The sequence below is a fragment of the Balaenoptera borealis genome (assembly GCF_965194805.1).
Source record: "Balaenoptera borealis genome assembly, chromosome: 16".
Classification (NCBI taxonomy): Eukaryota; Metazoa; Chordata; class Mammalia; order Artiodactyla; family Balaenopteridae; genus Balaenoptera; species Balaenoptera borealis.
Window position 1 is genome coordinate 23,299,428 of NC_138872.1, and position 13,181 is coordinate 23,312,608.

General features: G+C 53.1%; 1 protein-coding gene across 9 annotated transcripts in view; it reads right to left on the reverse strand.

Annotated features, from left to right (window-relative positions):
* Nucleotides 1–13,181, reverse strand: part of DLGAP4 (DLG associated protein 4) — a 136,539-nt gene that overhangs the window by 59,712 nt on the left and 63,646 nt on the right. For 6 of the 9 annotated variants that reach the window (XM_082361937.1, XM_082361935.1, XM_082361934.1 and 3 more), the window contains one exon: nucleotides 12,512–12,752. In XM_082361937.1, coding sequence (XP_082218063.1) covers nucleotides 12,512–12,752 — 241 coding nt within the window. The other 3 variants (XM_082361939.1, XM_082361940.1, XM_082361932.1) reach the window with 2 other exon arrangements.

Genomic DNA, 13,181 nt, shown 5'->3' on the forward strand with positions numbered 1-13,181 from the left:
ACCAGTGGGCAGGTGACACCAGCCAGACAGCGACCTCCTCAGAGGCAGTGCTATGGCAGAGGACACAGGAGTCCTGGCTGAAATCCTCTGTGGGTCCCTGGTCTCTCTGGACCCCATCTGTAAGACGAGGGGGCTACAATAGCTGATCTTATCTCCTGCTCCAAAGTTCTGGGACATCTGAGGCTCCTTGACAGCAGACCCCAGCTGTCTGTGGAGCATCTCTCAGCTGGGGCCTTTGTTCCCCCACTCTACGGGAAGCTGGAAAAGCAGGTGGGGCTCACAGCCACAAACTGACAGACTTTATTCCTATGTGCCACTGGCCAAGCAGGGCCCACCCTTAAACAACAATGGGATGGAACATGGAAAATCCAACTGTCTCCAGCACAGACATCCAGCTGGGCACACCCACCTATCTTTACTACCTGGCAAAGAGCAACCAGGAATGGGGGCATAAAAAGGGGCAGCCTGCCCCCTGCCCTATTGGAAGGGCAGGTGCATTTCTGAACAACCAGGTGGCAATGGAGTGGGAGGGGGGGTAAAGAACTCTGGGCTGGGGAGTCCCAGGCCTGGATCCCTGTCCCAACTCTGCCATGAACTAGCCTGTGTGCCCCGGGCAAGCTGCTTTCCCTCTGTGGGGCTCAGTTTAAAGACAGGCTGACAGTACCCGAAGTGTCTTTACAGATGTTTCATTTGATTGTCATGACAACCCTGTGAGGCTGGCATAATTATTCCCTTTTTACAGATGGAGAAACTGAGACTTGGAAAGGTTGAAGGTCTCATTCAAGGTCACACAGCTTGAGGCTGGCCGCAGAGGTCTTAGACCACCAAACCTAATCCTCAAGGGTGGTCAGGTTAAGAACAACCCCTCTCTCCCCTCACCCTGATTGACAGTCTCAGCAAGACCAAGGCAGCACAGACCCTGGTTCTTGCAAAGTTCTGGCCACACACCACACAGCCCAGCTGCCTAGGAGGCCGCACCCCCCCCCTGCAAAATTTGATTACTCAAGTTGGCAAGAACGCAGTCCCCACCCCCAATCGCGTCTAAATAAACGCCCAAGTGATATCACATCCTGCTGGCTCCAAAATAGCCCAGGCCTGCCCACAAGCAATCACAAAATGCCAGGCCATGCAGGGCCAAGCGGGCAGGGATGCCCAGCCCGTGGCACCGTCCACACACACAAGCAACTAAAGCAGAAGCCTCAGAGCAGGAAGGCTCCCCACTCCCACCTCTGCCAGACAGTCTGGCCCCTCCCTCCTTGCCCCCTTTGTGGGGAGGCCCCAGAGCCTCCTGCCCCAGCGCCAGCCCTCGCCCCAGCGCCAACCCCATGGAGCCTCGGCCGCGGCCAGCCTGCGGGCGGACTCCAGCCAGACCCGGACACCCCACCACTCACATTGCTTCAAGAGCTCCAGACACAAAGCCATGAGGGCCGGATGGGGGTCAGAGACCCAGAGACCGGCAAAGACAGAAAAGGGGAGAGGGAGAGACACAGGAGCAGAGAGAAGGGGAGACAGGGGACCGGGGCAGAGAAAGCAAGGGGGCGCGGCAAGAGCCCTGGCAAAGGAGTAGCCTTAAAAGGGGGTCTGCAGCGCAAGAGACATCGAGTGGTGACACCAGCAAGACAGATGCGGGGGCAGAGAGAGGCAGGGAGAGCAAAGCAGGGGGCCCCGACCCAGAGGAATGAGGAGCGCGGAGGCCCGAGAGAGAACAAGGAGAGACAGCGACAGCGGACAAACCAAGGGAAGGCAGGGAGGGGCGCTGAAGTCTGGGAGCTGGGGAGCTTTGTGGGTCCCAAGGAGAGACCCCAAGGGATCTAGAAGGTATCAGCGTATACGGGGGACATCAAAAGAGGGAAAACCCTGAAGAAATGAGGGCTAAGAGGAGGCAAGACCCCCGGGATTTGGGGGGACAGATGGAAGGGAGGACCCTCAAGGGATGTGCGGGAAGCTCAGAGGAGAGCCTTGGGGGAGTGTGGAAGGTGTTCTGAAAAAAGGACCCCCAAAGATGAGGGGCGCTCAGAGGGGGGAGGCTCTGAGGGATGAGACGAGCGCCTTGAGGGGGACCCGAGATCGGGGAGCGAGGGAGGGGCTGGGAGGCAGCGCGAGGGCAGAGACAAAGAGACAGCGAGCCAGGGAGAGACAAAGCAGGCGGAGCGGGGCTACGGGCCCGAGGGCTGGTGGCCGGACAGAAGGACGGAAGCGCGAGCGGGCGGGGTGACGGACGGACGGACGGACAGAAGGGGAGGAGGGCGGGGGCAGGGCAGGGCCGGGCGGGGGCGGCGCCCGTCTCCTCGCGGGGCCGCGGCTGCTCCGGGCGGCGCTGGGCGGGCCCCAGGCGTCCGGGCTGAGGAGGCGGCGACGACGACGTGGACCGGACAGACCGACGAAGTGACGGACGGGCTGGCGGCAGCTGCGGCCAGCGGCGGGCACTCACCCTCCTCCCTCACGCGGCCCGGCCCGAGGCTCCGGTTTTGTACGCCCGAGAGGCGGGGCCTCTGGGTTAAAGCCCCGCGCCGGCCCCGCCCCGCCCCGCCCCCCGCGTCACGCGCGCGCACGCGTCGCTCGGGACTCCCGGGATGGGCGGGGGCGCGCGCAGCCCTCTCGGCACGTGGCCGTAGCGCGCGCGCGGAGGGGCGGGTGCGCAAGCGCGCAAGACGCTCAGTCCAGCCCACGCCCAGGCCGCCCGACCCCGAGAGGGAGCGCGCGCCCACGTCAGCACGCGCATGCCTAAGCACGGGGGACTCCGCCCCTCCAGCCGCCCCCACCAAACCGGTTCCAGCTGGAACCAGACGCATGCTCCCTGACGAGAGAGGGGCCAGGAGACTCTGCACTAGTTTATCGTGGCGACACCTCGCTGTTCCCGGGGGAAACTGAGGCTCAGAGCAAGCAGTCTGAGGTGGTCTTCTCATATCTGTGTGGTCAAATTAGCCCCCCAGGTGCTATCGGCTGTACGTCCTAAGTGTTTCTAGTTGTCCCCTCTACTCCATCCTCGCTTTGCTATGCTCATCTGAGGTCCTCCAGGTTGGGTTAGAATCCCTGCTCAGCCTCCGGAGGGCTGTGTGACCTTGGACAAGATACTCATTCAACCTCCTAAGCCTTCGTTTCCTCCAGTAAAAACCATCACATCCAGGATGGCTTGGAGAGCCAAGTGCAGTAGGAGCTGCCTAAATTCATAAGTCACTCCCTTGACGGCTCATGGCCTTCCCAGTTCCCCACTTCTCCCCTGCGAGTCCCCCTACTCACAGTCCTGGTCCTTGGGGTCTCATCCCTCATCCGCACCTACCTGCAGATCCAGCTTCTGCTCCCCCACCTGCCTTGCTGGGTGACCTAGGCAAGTCCCTTCCCTTCTCTGTGCATCTCTTTTCCAAATGTAAAGTGGAGAAAAGAATCTTACTCAAGGGACTTCCCCAGTGGCGCAGTGGTTAACGATCTGCCTGCCAATGCAGGGGACACAGGTTCAATCCCTGGTTGGGGAAGATCCCACATGCCGCGGAGCAACTACGCCCATGTGCAACAACTACTGAGCCTGCGTGCCACATCTACTGAAGCCCATGCTCCTAGAGCCCGTGCTCCACAACAAGAGAAGCCACCACAATGAGAAGCCCGCACACCGCAACAAAGAGTAGCCCCCGCTCCCCACAACTGGTTTCTCTAGCCCACGCGCGGCAACGAAGACCCAACGCAACCAAAAATATAAATAAATCAATTAATTTTTTAAAAAAAGCATCTTATTCAAGAAGATGATACAGTCTTTCCAATACCACTGTCTTGCATAAAGGTATAATAGTAACAAAAGCAACTGAGGGCTATTGAGCCTTTTTTGATGCCAGGCACTGTACTAAGCACTTCGAAAATATTAGCTTACTTTGCCCTTCTCACAGTCACTATGCTACACCTATACCATTCACTTAGTCTTTATCTTTAGATTGATTACTTAGGAAAATTCAGGAAGCCCCAAAGCACTTGCCTGACTCTATCTTGCTCCATCCCAACCACACCAGTCCTGCTCCTCCTCCAATGCACTAGGCACCCTCCTGCCTCAGGGCCTTTGTACCACTCTTCTCCCTGCCTGGAGTACCTCCCCAGCACTACTCCTTCCCTCACTTCCTTCAAGTGCTTGCTCAAACATCTGTCTCAATGAGTTCTATCCTGGTACCCTGTTTATGCTGCAATACCCCTCTCCTCCTGCTGCCGGCACTCCCAGTACTCCTTGCCCTACACTACTTGCCAATAAACCATATACTTATTTGAGTTATTTATGCTTATTGTTGTGTCTGCCTCCCCCTATCTGCCCCCCCCAAAAGTATGTAGTCTCTATGAAGGCAGAGGTTTCCCTTTTGTTCACTGATGTGTCCCTGGTGCCTAGAGCAGAGCCTGGCCCATTGAGGTGATCAGTAAGCATCTATTCAATGAAAGGGCTGCCTCATTGCAAGGCTCTTGCCCTTAACCATGGCCTCAGGGCCTCCGAGGTTCAACTTAAGCCTTTTAGTCTCTCCTCCTTTGGCCTGACCTCTCTACCCCTGAGGGAGTAAGGAATTATTCTTGTTCAAGAATCTCAAAGCTGGGACTTCCCTGGTGGCGCAGTGGTTAAGAATCCACTTGACAATGCAGGAGACATGAGTTCGATCCCTGGTCCGGGAAGATCCCACATGCGGAGCAACTAAGCCCGTGCGCCACAACTACTGAAGCCTGCGCGCCTATAGCCTGTGCTCCACAACAAGAGAAGCCACTTTGATGAGAAGCCTGCGCACCGCAACGAAGAGTAACCCCCACTCGCCACAACTAGAGAAAGCCCGTGTGCAGCAACGAAGACCCAACGCAGCCAAAAATAAAAAAATTAAAAATAAAAATAATCCACAAAAATAAAAAAAAGTTTGTTAAAAAAAAAACAGAATCTCAAAGCTGTGGTTCCCAGCCTGCCCACCAGTCCTTAAGCCCAATCACTATTTCCCCCAGAAGGCTCAATGGATCTGTCTAAAAATGGGACTTAGGAGAGTGACTCAGTTAACCAGGAACTTCCTGGTCCAAGGCTGGGTGGGACTGTGGGAGGAAGCCCACCTTCTGCCCAGTGCCCTCTGTGGAGAGGTGCCTATTTCGGGAGGTGGGAATTCTGGCTCCTCATCACTCACTCTAGGAAGGCCTCCTGGACCCTCCCGTTACTCTCTGACTCTATGGCCCCTGCCCAGGCCTCACTGTGCCTTGCCTGGACCACTGCACAGCTTCCAATCCATCCTGCCCATGTGGCCAGATAATTCTCCCTGAAACTCCTGTGACCACACTGCATCTCTTTACCAGGACCTCGGATGGCCCCCCCAACACAGGATAATGGGGAACTCAAGTCAGGCAGACCGAGGTGGGAAACAGCTCCTTGACCTTCTAACTGGGTGACCCTGACTTGACACTCACCTCCTCTAGGCTACAGTTTCTTTGTAAAATATCTGTAAACAGGCTTCCCTGGTGGTGCAGTGGTTGAGAGTCCGCCTGCCAATGCAGGGGACACAGGTTCGAGCCCTGGTCTGGGAAGATCCCACATGCCACGGAGCAACTGGGCCCGTGAGCCACAACTACTGAGCCTGCGCGCCTGGAGCCCGTGCTCGGCAACAAGAGAGACCGCGATAGTGAGAGGCCCCGCGCACCACGATGAAGAGTGGCCCCCGCTTGCCGCAGCTAGAGAAAGCCCTCGCACAGAAACGAAGACCCAACACAGCCAAAAATAAATAAATAAATAAATAAATTAAAAAAAAATCTGTAAACGTGTATGTGCGTGTGTGTGTGTGTGTGTGTGTGTGTGTGGTTAACTGGGCTAAACAAGGAATGTCAGATAAATGCAACATTCCTGGACAAAGCAGCCATCACTAATCGTTGGTGGCACGTTTCTCTGCTTAACCCAATCTCAGTCCTGAGCTCCAGGGATCAGAGATGACATGTGAGTTGAAGTCTATTTGCATCTCTGGACATGATGGTCTTTCAGGTTCCTCTCAGCCCTGATATTCTGGGGATTGGAGTGTCCAACCTGATAGGAGCCTGTAGTGTAATAACCGGAGACTGTTAGGGTCAGGCCTGGGAGAGGGCTTGGGGGACAAGGCTGCCTGGAAGGTTGGCTGCTTACTGGAATTTTCTCAGCCTCCCTTCCTGTGTCTATGGAGGAGAGAGTAAATCAGAGAAGAAACTGGGAGAGTTCTGGGGGAGGGGAGAGGGGACAAAGAAGGGAGGACAGAGCATTCTGTGACTCAGATAGGAGGTGTTTGGGGGTCCCCAAACCCAAGCCTCACAACATAGATGGAGAACTTGAAGGCACAGGGAGGGGTCAGGACCCACCCAGAGTGACACAGCACAGCTGAAACTAGAACTCAGGTCCCCTGAGCAAGGAGCAAGGGTGTTTCCCAGTCCAGGAACCTATCCCAAGCACTGTCAGAGAGTGACTCCACGTGTGTGCACATGTGCACGTGTACACACGTGTACCCATGTGCAGGTGCGGGGAATGCGGTAGGTGCGTGGCAGGGGCAGGTGGCAGGTACCACCCAGCAGCCACCGCTCCTAGGTGTTGTCACAGCCTCCCTTGTGATTCAGAGGGAGTGGGAGAGACACAGAAAGGGAGGCTGGGGAGGGAGAAGGGCCAGAAATTGAGAAGAAAGAAAGGGAGAAAGGCTGGTGGGGAGAAACAGGGCTGAGGGAGACAGGCAGACAGAAGGCGAAGATGATGGAGGGGAGGGGAAGCTGGAAGAAAGGGATGGAGGAAGGCAGGGAGAAGAGGAGAATGAGCGCTAATGGGGGATGGGCAGCGTCAGAGAAGGGAGGAGTGGCACGGAGCACGTTCTCTGTTCTTTCTTTTCTTTCTCAGAAGTGTAGAGAGAGGGGGCAGGATGGGGCAGACTGAGGGGGTAATGGCACACCCGTGGGCCCTCCCAGGTAGGTCCTTTGGCTGGGGAGGGGCATGTGTATGTAGCGAAGCTTCTGTTTCCCCCACCATCCCAGCTGGGGCCGACCCTGCCTGCCAGTCACCTGCCAGAGCTATTTCTGGAATGTGGAATCTGGGTCAGAGAAGGGGAGGGACAGAGGGGGTGCCGGCAGCTGGGAAGCTGGCCAGCCCCCAGCCAGCAGGTGGGGGGTGGTGGGCAGCTCCATGCCCTGCCCAGGGCCACTCCGGAGGGGCCCGCCCCTCCCAGGCTCTCACCATCTCAGTAAGTGGCCTCCCCATCCACCCACCTGCCGGCATATGGCCTGAGAGCATATGTGCCCATGTGAAGGTGACAAAGAGCTTTCATGCCCCTCAGCGACTGGGGGCTCAGAACAGCCCTAGGTGGGGGACAGGCCCCGGACTGCTCACTTCTTGGAGACATATGCTGAGGACAGGGGGCAGCCTTCTGAGTAGGGGTGACCCCTGCAGGGAGACAGTGTCTGAGGGAGGGTGTACCTGTGGGTGGTGGGGTGTGTCTGTGAGGAGGGAGGTGGTTACAGGCCAGAATGCCATGGATGGTGGTGCAAGTTTTACACTGATGAAGGGTGCCACGTATAAGGGGGGTGCTGTTCACAACACAGACATAATCGAATTATATATTTATTATGACACATCTGCGGCAGATGGCAGTAAAGGACCTTATTCTAATAAAAATTGTGCATCATGATAATTTTCCAATAGATGACAGTTAAGTGTCTTTCTTAACCCAGCACTAAGCTACTGTAGGGACCAACTGCAGCTCTGGGCACAGGTCTGAAAAATCTGGTGGCTTTGGTTTTCCCTGCAAGGCAGGTGAGTTTACCTGCCGAGGATGAGGGGATCAGGGGTTGGAGGAGAGAGGAGCAAGTATGTAGTGGTCACTATGGAGACCTGGAGGGAGGGCTGAGTGGGGAAACACGGGGTAGGGGGGATTTTTTTGGTGGCTCCAATCTGTTAGGGGCATGATCTCCTTACAGGTGTGGAGGTGGCATGAGCCTTGAAGGAGACACACACATATGTGAGAGCATGTGCAACTGTATGTAGAGATTAGGTGTATGTTTGTGCATGTGAGAATATCAGTGTGCATGTGTTTTTATATGTTTTCAGAGAGAGAGGTCTAAGGGTACAGAACCTTATATATATCCATAAGTAGATATATATGTGCACACATGTCTGGGTAGGTGTCAGATGTTGCTACCAGTACTTTCTTGAGTATCTTGGTTTGGGCTTAAGCCCCCAAACTGAGAATAATTGGAGCCCCACATCCCTACATTTAAAGCCAGAAATGCTGGATTATTCATACGGGATGTGCTGAAGGGGCCGTGATTGAATTTTTGGCCTCAATTCTCAACCCTTCGCTGTGTTTGTGCCCTTTGCAATGTAACTGCAGTTTCTCTCACAAAAGGTTGAGTGTATTTCCCTGGACCTTGGCTTTGGGCTCATGTGACTTGCTTTGACCAACCAGATGTTCATAGGTGTGACACAGAGACTTGAAATGAGCTTGTACCGTGGGATTTGCCCTCTTATACTTCTGCCACCACCATGAGAAGTACATGCCTTGGCTAGGGCACTGATTCCAGGAGTGCGCTTTGGTTCCAGGAGGAGAATATAGGACACGCAGAGCAGAACCAGCCAACCAAAAAACTCATGAATGAGAACAAATGCGCATTATTGTGTGCCTCTGAAATTAGATGTGCTTGTTTGTTACACGGCATTATTGTGATAATAGTGATAGATACAGAAATTGGTACCAAGAGTGGGGTGTATAAGCAACAAAAACAAAAATATGTAGCATTGGCTCTGGGACCAAGTGGTGAGCAGTGAGCAAACTGTTAGAGGAGGCTTGAAAAAAGGTTACCCATACTCTGCAGAGACAAAATGCTTGGTAAAACTGTCAATCTACAGTAACTTGAAGAGAACCAATGGATTTGGGCAAGAGAGTTTCCAGGTAAAATGTTGAAAGCAAGAGCTGGCTCCTTTGGGCTGAATTTGGTAAGGACTTAGAAGAAAGAGGAATTCATAAAAGAAACAGGGAGTGTCACAGGGAGTGTTTAGAGGGAATACAGAGAGCCCAGAACTTGCTGAGTTGGACAAGAGATCAGTCAACTCCAGCTTCTCCAGCCAGTAAATCAGTTTCAAATTAATATACAGCCTGGGGACAAAGATCAGACCAAGGTCATGGCCTTAAGATACAGCATGTGGGCCAGATCAAATCGAGGATGTGGTTACAACATCTTTTATTAATACTCTAAAATAATAAGTTACCATTCAGTAGATGCTCTTAGCTGCTCAAAAGAGCTTCTAGAAAGCTTAAGAGCATGGCCCCACAGAAGCCTGATGCACCCAAAGTCATCATAATTGAGTTGAGAGAGACTGACATGACTCAAAAATAATTGTGGGTGTGCTTTTTGGTACATGGGGTTAAGTGGAATCAAATACATAGAAAACCCATAAAGTGTTTGAGGGAGGTGTGTGGCCAAAACTATGATCAGCTTAGGCTCAAAGGACTGAGACCACTCAAGATGTAAAAAGACATCTGGGTCCCTAACTTTCTTCAGGCAGGAAGCAGACAAAGAAGGCTCTTTGGTTGCCCAAAGGCCTATTCTCCAGTGCTTTCTTTAGACATGTCCAACAAGGCTAATGGAAAAGGAAGGGCTTTCAGAGAGCAGAGCCAAGAGCTACGGAAAACCATGGCTTAGGGAATCAACCCCAGGGCATAGAGCTTGGGCCTAGTCAAGAGACATTCCCTTTCCCAGAGTATTTGCCCAACATCTGCCCAGAAGGACTTCAGAATGGCCATGGATCAGTAAGTCTCTGAACCCCTTCTCCCTCTTTCTGAACAGGAGTGTAGACTGCAGTCATCCTGCCCCTATTTTACCAATGTATGCTGGGTGTGTGTGGGGGGGTTGGGAGGTGGGAGGTAGATATCTTTTTTTTTTTTAATTTTAGATTTTAGGTTGCTTGATCAAGAGGAGCCACATCCAGATCTGACACAGATCATGACATGTTTTTTCCTTTTTAAAAAATTTATGTATGTATGTATGCATGTATTTATGTATTTATTTATTACTCAAGGAGAGTTGATTTACAATATTATATTAGTTTCAGGTGTACCATGAGATCCTGATGTTATGATTGGATGAGACTTTTCTGGATCTTTGGGATAAGGGTATTTTCTGTGAGAGGGACACAAATAAATGTGGCCAAGAAAGTGGGCCACAGTAAATTGAATTACTGACCCTGGTTCTTCACCCCTTCCTCTGTCCACACAGTGGGAGGATAGTTCTCCATCCCTTGTTTTTGAGCTATGACTTCCTCTAACTAATAGGATTTTAGCAGATATTATGCAAGCAGGGACCTTGAAATGTGCCTGTGTAGTTAGGCTTGCTCTCTGTGCTTCTGCCATCAACATGAGAACATGCCCTGCTAAAGCCACTGTTCCCAGGAGGACCCTTTGGTCCCAGGAAGAGAGTGAGAAACATGTGGAGCAGAGCCATTCCAGCTGACCCACAAACTTGGGAGCAAGAAATAAATGTTACTTGTTGTATTACACTGATTTTGTAGTTGTTTGCTTTGCAGCACTATTGTAGCAATAGCTGACCAATACAGGGACCCAGACAGCTCTGGGACATGTAGCCCATCACCCATCTTCAGTCCATTCATGAGTGATTGGGGTCGGGGGAGATTGGTGAGTGAAGGTTTATCTGAAGAAAATTGTTGACATGCTATCTGATTCCCCAGGCCCACCTCCTGCTTAGAGAACTTTCCTTGGGCCTGATGATGTGGGGAATCTGATCCTTTATCTGAGACTCCTATAAGACTGTAACAGAGTGCCTGGGAGAGCCTGGCAGGGATACCCTGGATTTGGAGGCCAAAGAAACTGGACCCCGACACCTGCTTTGGAGACTTCTAACGTGGAGAGGCTGGCAGGCTTAGCTGTGACAGCAGGTCTAGAAGGAAGGCTGTAGCAGACAAGCCTATACTTTCAGAGTTCTGCAAGGCACAGGCCTCATTTTCACATGGGTTAAGTGGGAGCTGAGGGAGACAGTAGGGCTGGAGTTGTCATCAGAGGAGTCTGCCCAAGATGCCTGCCTGGCAGGGCCAGGTCCCCTGGCAAAAAGAGGCTGAGTGCGGAGGAGGGGGACCACTGGGTGGAGAAACTGAGGCAGAATAAGCAGCAGTGGCCTGGAGGGGGATTGCCCATGCTAGGAAAGAAGACACCACAAGGGCCCTGCAGGATAGGAGAAACTCTGAAAGCACCACCTAAGAGAAAGAGCTAGCAAGTGGCATCTGTCACACAGATACTCCTGATGCCAGACAACATCTGCACTAGCGACCTTCCCCTCCCACTGGAGGAACCAGAAATGGCCACTGATGAACAAGGAACAGAGAAGACACTGACCACCACGCCCAGCTCCCCACTGTGGGCTTCTGAGCCCAGTCAGGCCCTAGCTGCAGGTGCATGAGGTCTGAAGTAGATGAGACTGATGTTTTGAAATGAGACCAGACTCTCAATACCTGAAAATGAGACTGTTCCTTAAGGTCTAAAAATGACTGGAAAAGCTCGGGGATCTGCCCAGATATCAGCCATGATTTGAAAGGCAATAGTGAAACAAAGTGGTTTCTTGCTCTGCCCCCTGCCTTTGCAGTTCATTCAGTCAATAAGCTGGTTTCTTGTGTATAGAATATCCATAAGATTCAGGCTCATTTATTTATATCAAACACCAACTGAGCGCTTGAAACATGTGTCTTTTCCTACAATAATCCAACCCCAATGCCTTTGATTGTCAGGAGGCTCAGAGTCAAGTCTGAGAACCAGTAATAAGAGCTACACTTGTCAGCTCCTACCATGTGCAAGGGCCCACCTAAACCTCTCCAGGCACAGCCTTATTTCATCTCCCCCGAGAGCTCTCTGGGGTCTGGCTTATGCCTCAGTTTATACCTGGGGAAACTGAGGCTCAGGGAGGAAAACTCTCTAGTCAGAGTGAGATCAAAGTTCTCTCTACTAAGCCAGAAATTGTGCTATGATCTTCCTGGGTCTTGATGGTCATGGCTTGCTCTGGGACACAGGGTCCCCGTTTTCTCTGATCATGCCTGGGTTATTGTCAGAGAACTTAGAACAAATATCAGGAAGGATAGGTTGTCTCTGACTGTGAATATGAGAGAAACCTGCAAACCCACCCCTTTGAGAAGGCTCAATGCAGATCCCATCCTCTTCCCTGCAGGGGCCCACCCTCCCCACAGGTTTGCCTACCTGAACTAATCCAAACAGGTAAGTAGGGCTTCAGTAAGAGCCAGGGTCTAGAGAGCCAGGGGCAACCAAGTATCTCACAATCTCCAGCCCTCACGACCCCCTCACCCCACCCCAGTGTTGACATCTGCCTCTGTGACAGCACCCCCCGCCCCCCCCCCCGCTGCTGCCATTTGAGCTCCAGTTCACCAGTCGGTGGGAAGTTCGGCCCCAAGGCCTCCTGCTTTTGCTAGCCATCCCTCCAATCCTGGCTCACCAAGCATGGATTCCTCCCCACCTCCGGTCCACCAGGAACGGTCCCAGGGGTCCCCCGTCTCGGTACTCACTCGGAAGCGTGCGACTATTGCTGAGGCTGCCGGTGCTGGGAGGGGGGGAAAGGGACTGCAGGGAAACACTGTCCTCCTCCTGCGAGCAGCCCGCCTGGATGGCGCGCAGGTAGCTGTGGCTGCGGGAGCGGAAGTAGCTGGGCAGCGGCAAGTCTAGAGCCTCCGCCGTGGTCGACTCTGCTTCACTGCAGGCCGACTCGCAGGCTGCCTCATACTGGTCGCTCAGATCTGCCTCCCGTACCTGTCAGGGCAAAAGCAGGCATCAGGGGCCGGCTGTGCCCACTGGGGAGGGATGGGGTGCTTGGCGGTCGGCTCAGCTGCAGAGCTGGAGTCTGTGGGGCCTCAGCTCGGCCCACCCTCCTGCTCCCGTCTCACTCAGGACACGGGATGGGCAGATGGAGCCCTTAAGAAATATACAGACTCTCTCACCTCTTTGGGCCTCAATTTTCCCATCTCTACAATGGAGGAGAAACTATTAAACATACTTTCTAGGATGTTAGCTAGGTTATATCTTGTGTGTCCAGACTGATTAATTAATAGATTTTGAGGTCATATCTGAATTCAGCCAGAAGGAAGGCTATAATCAGTAATGTCTGCCCTGAATGTTGGAATGGGGAGGTGGCAGTAGGTGTGCTAGATAATTACCATCTTATGGTCCAATTCCTTCATT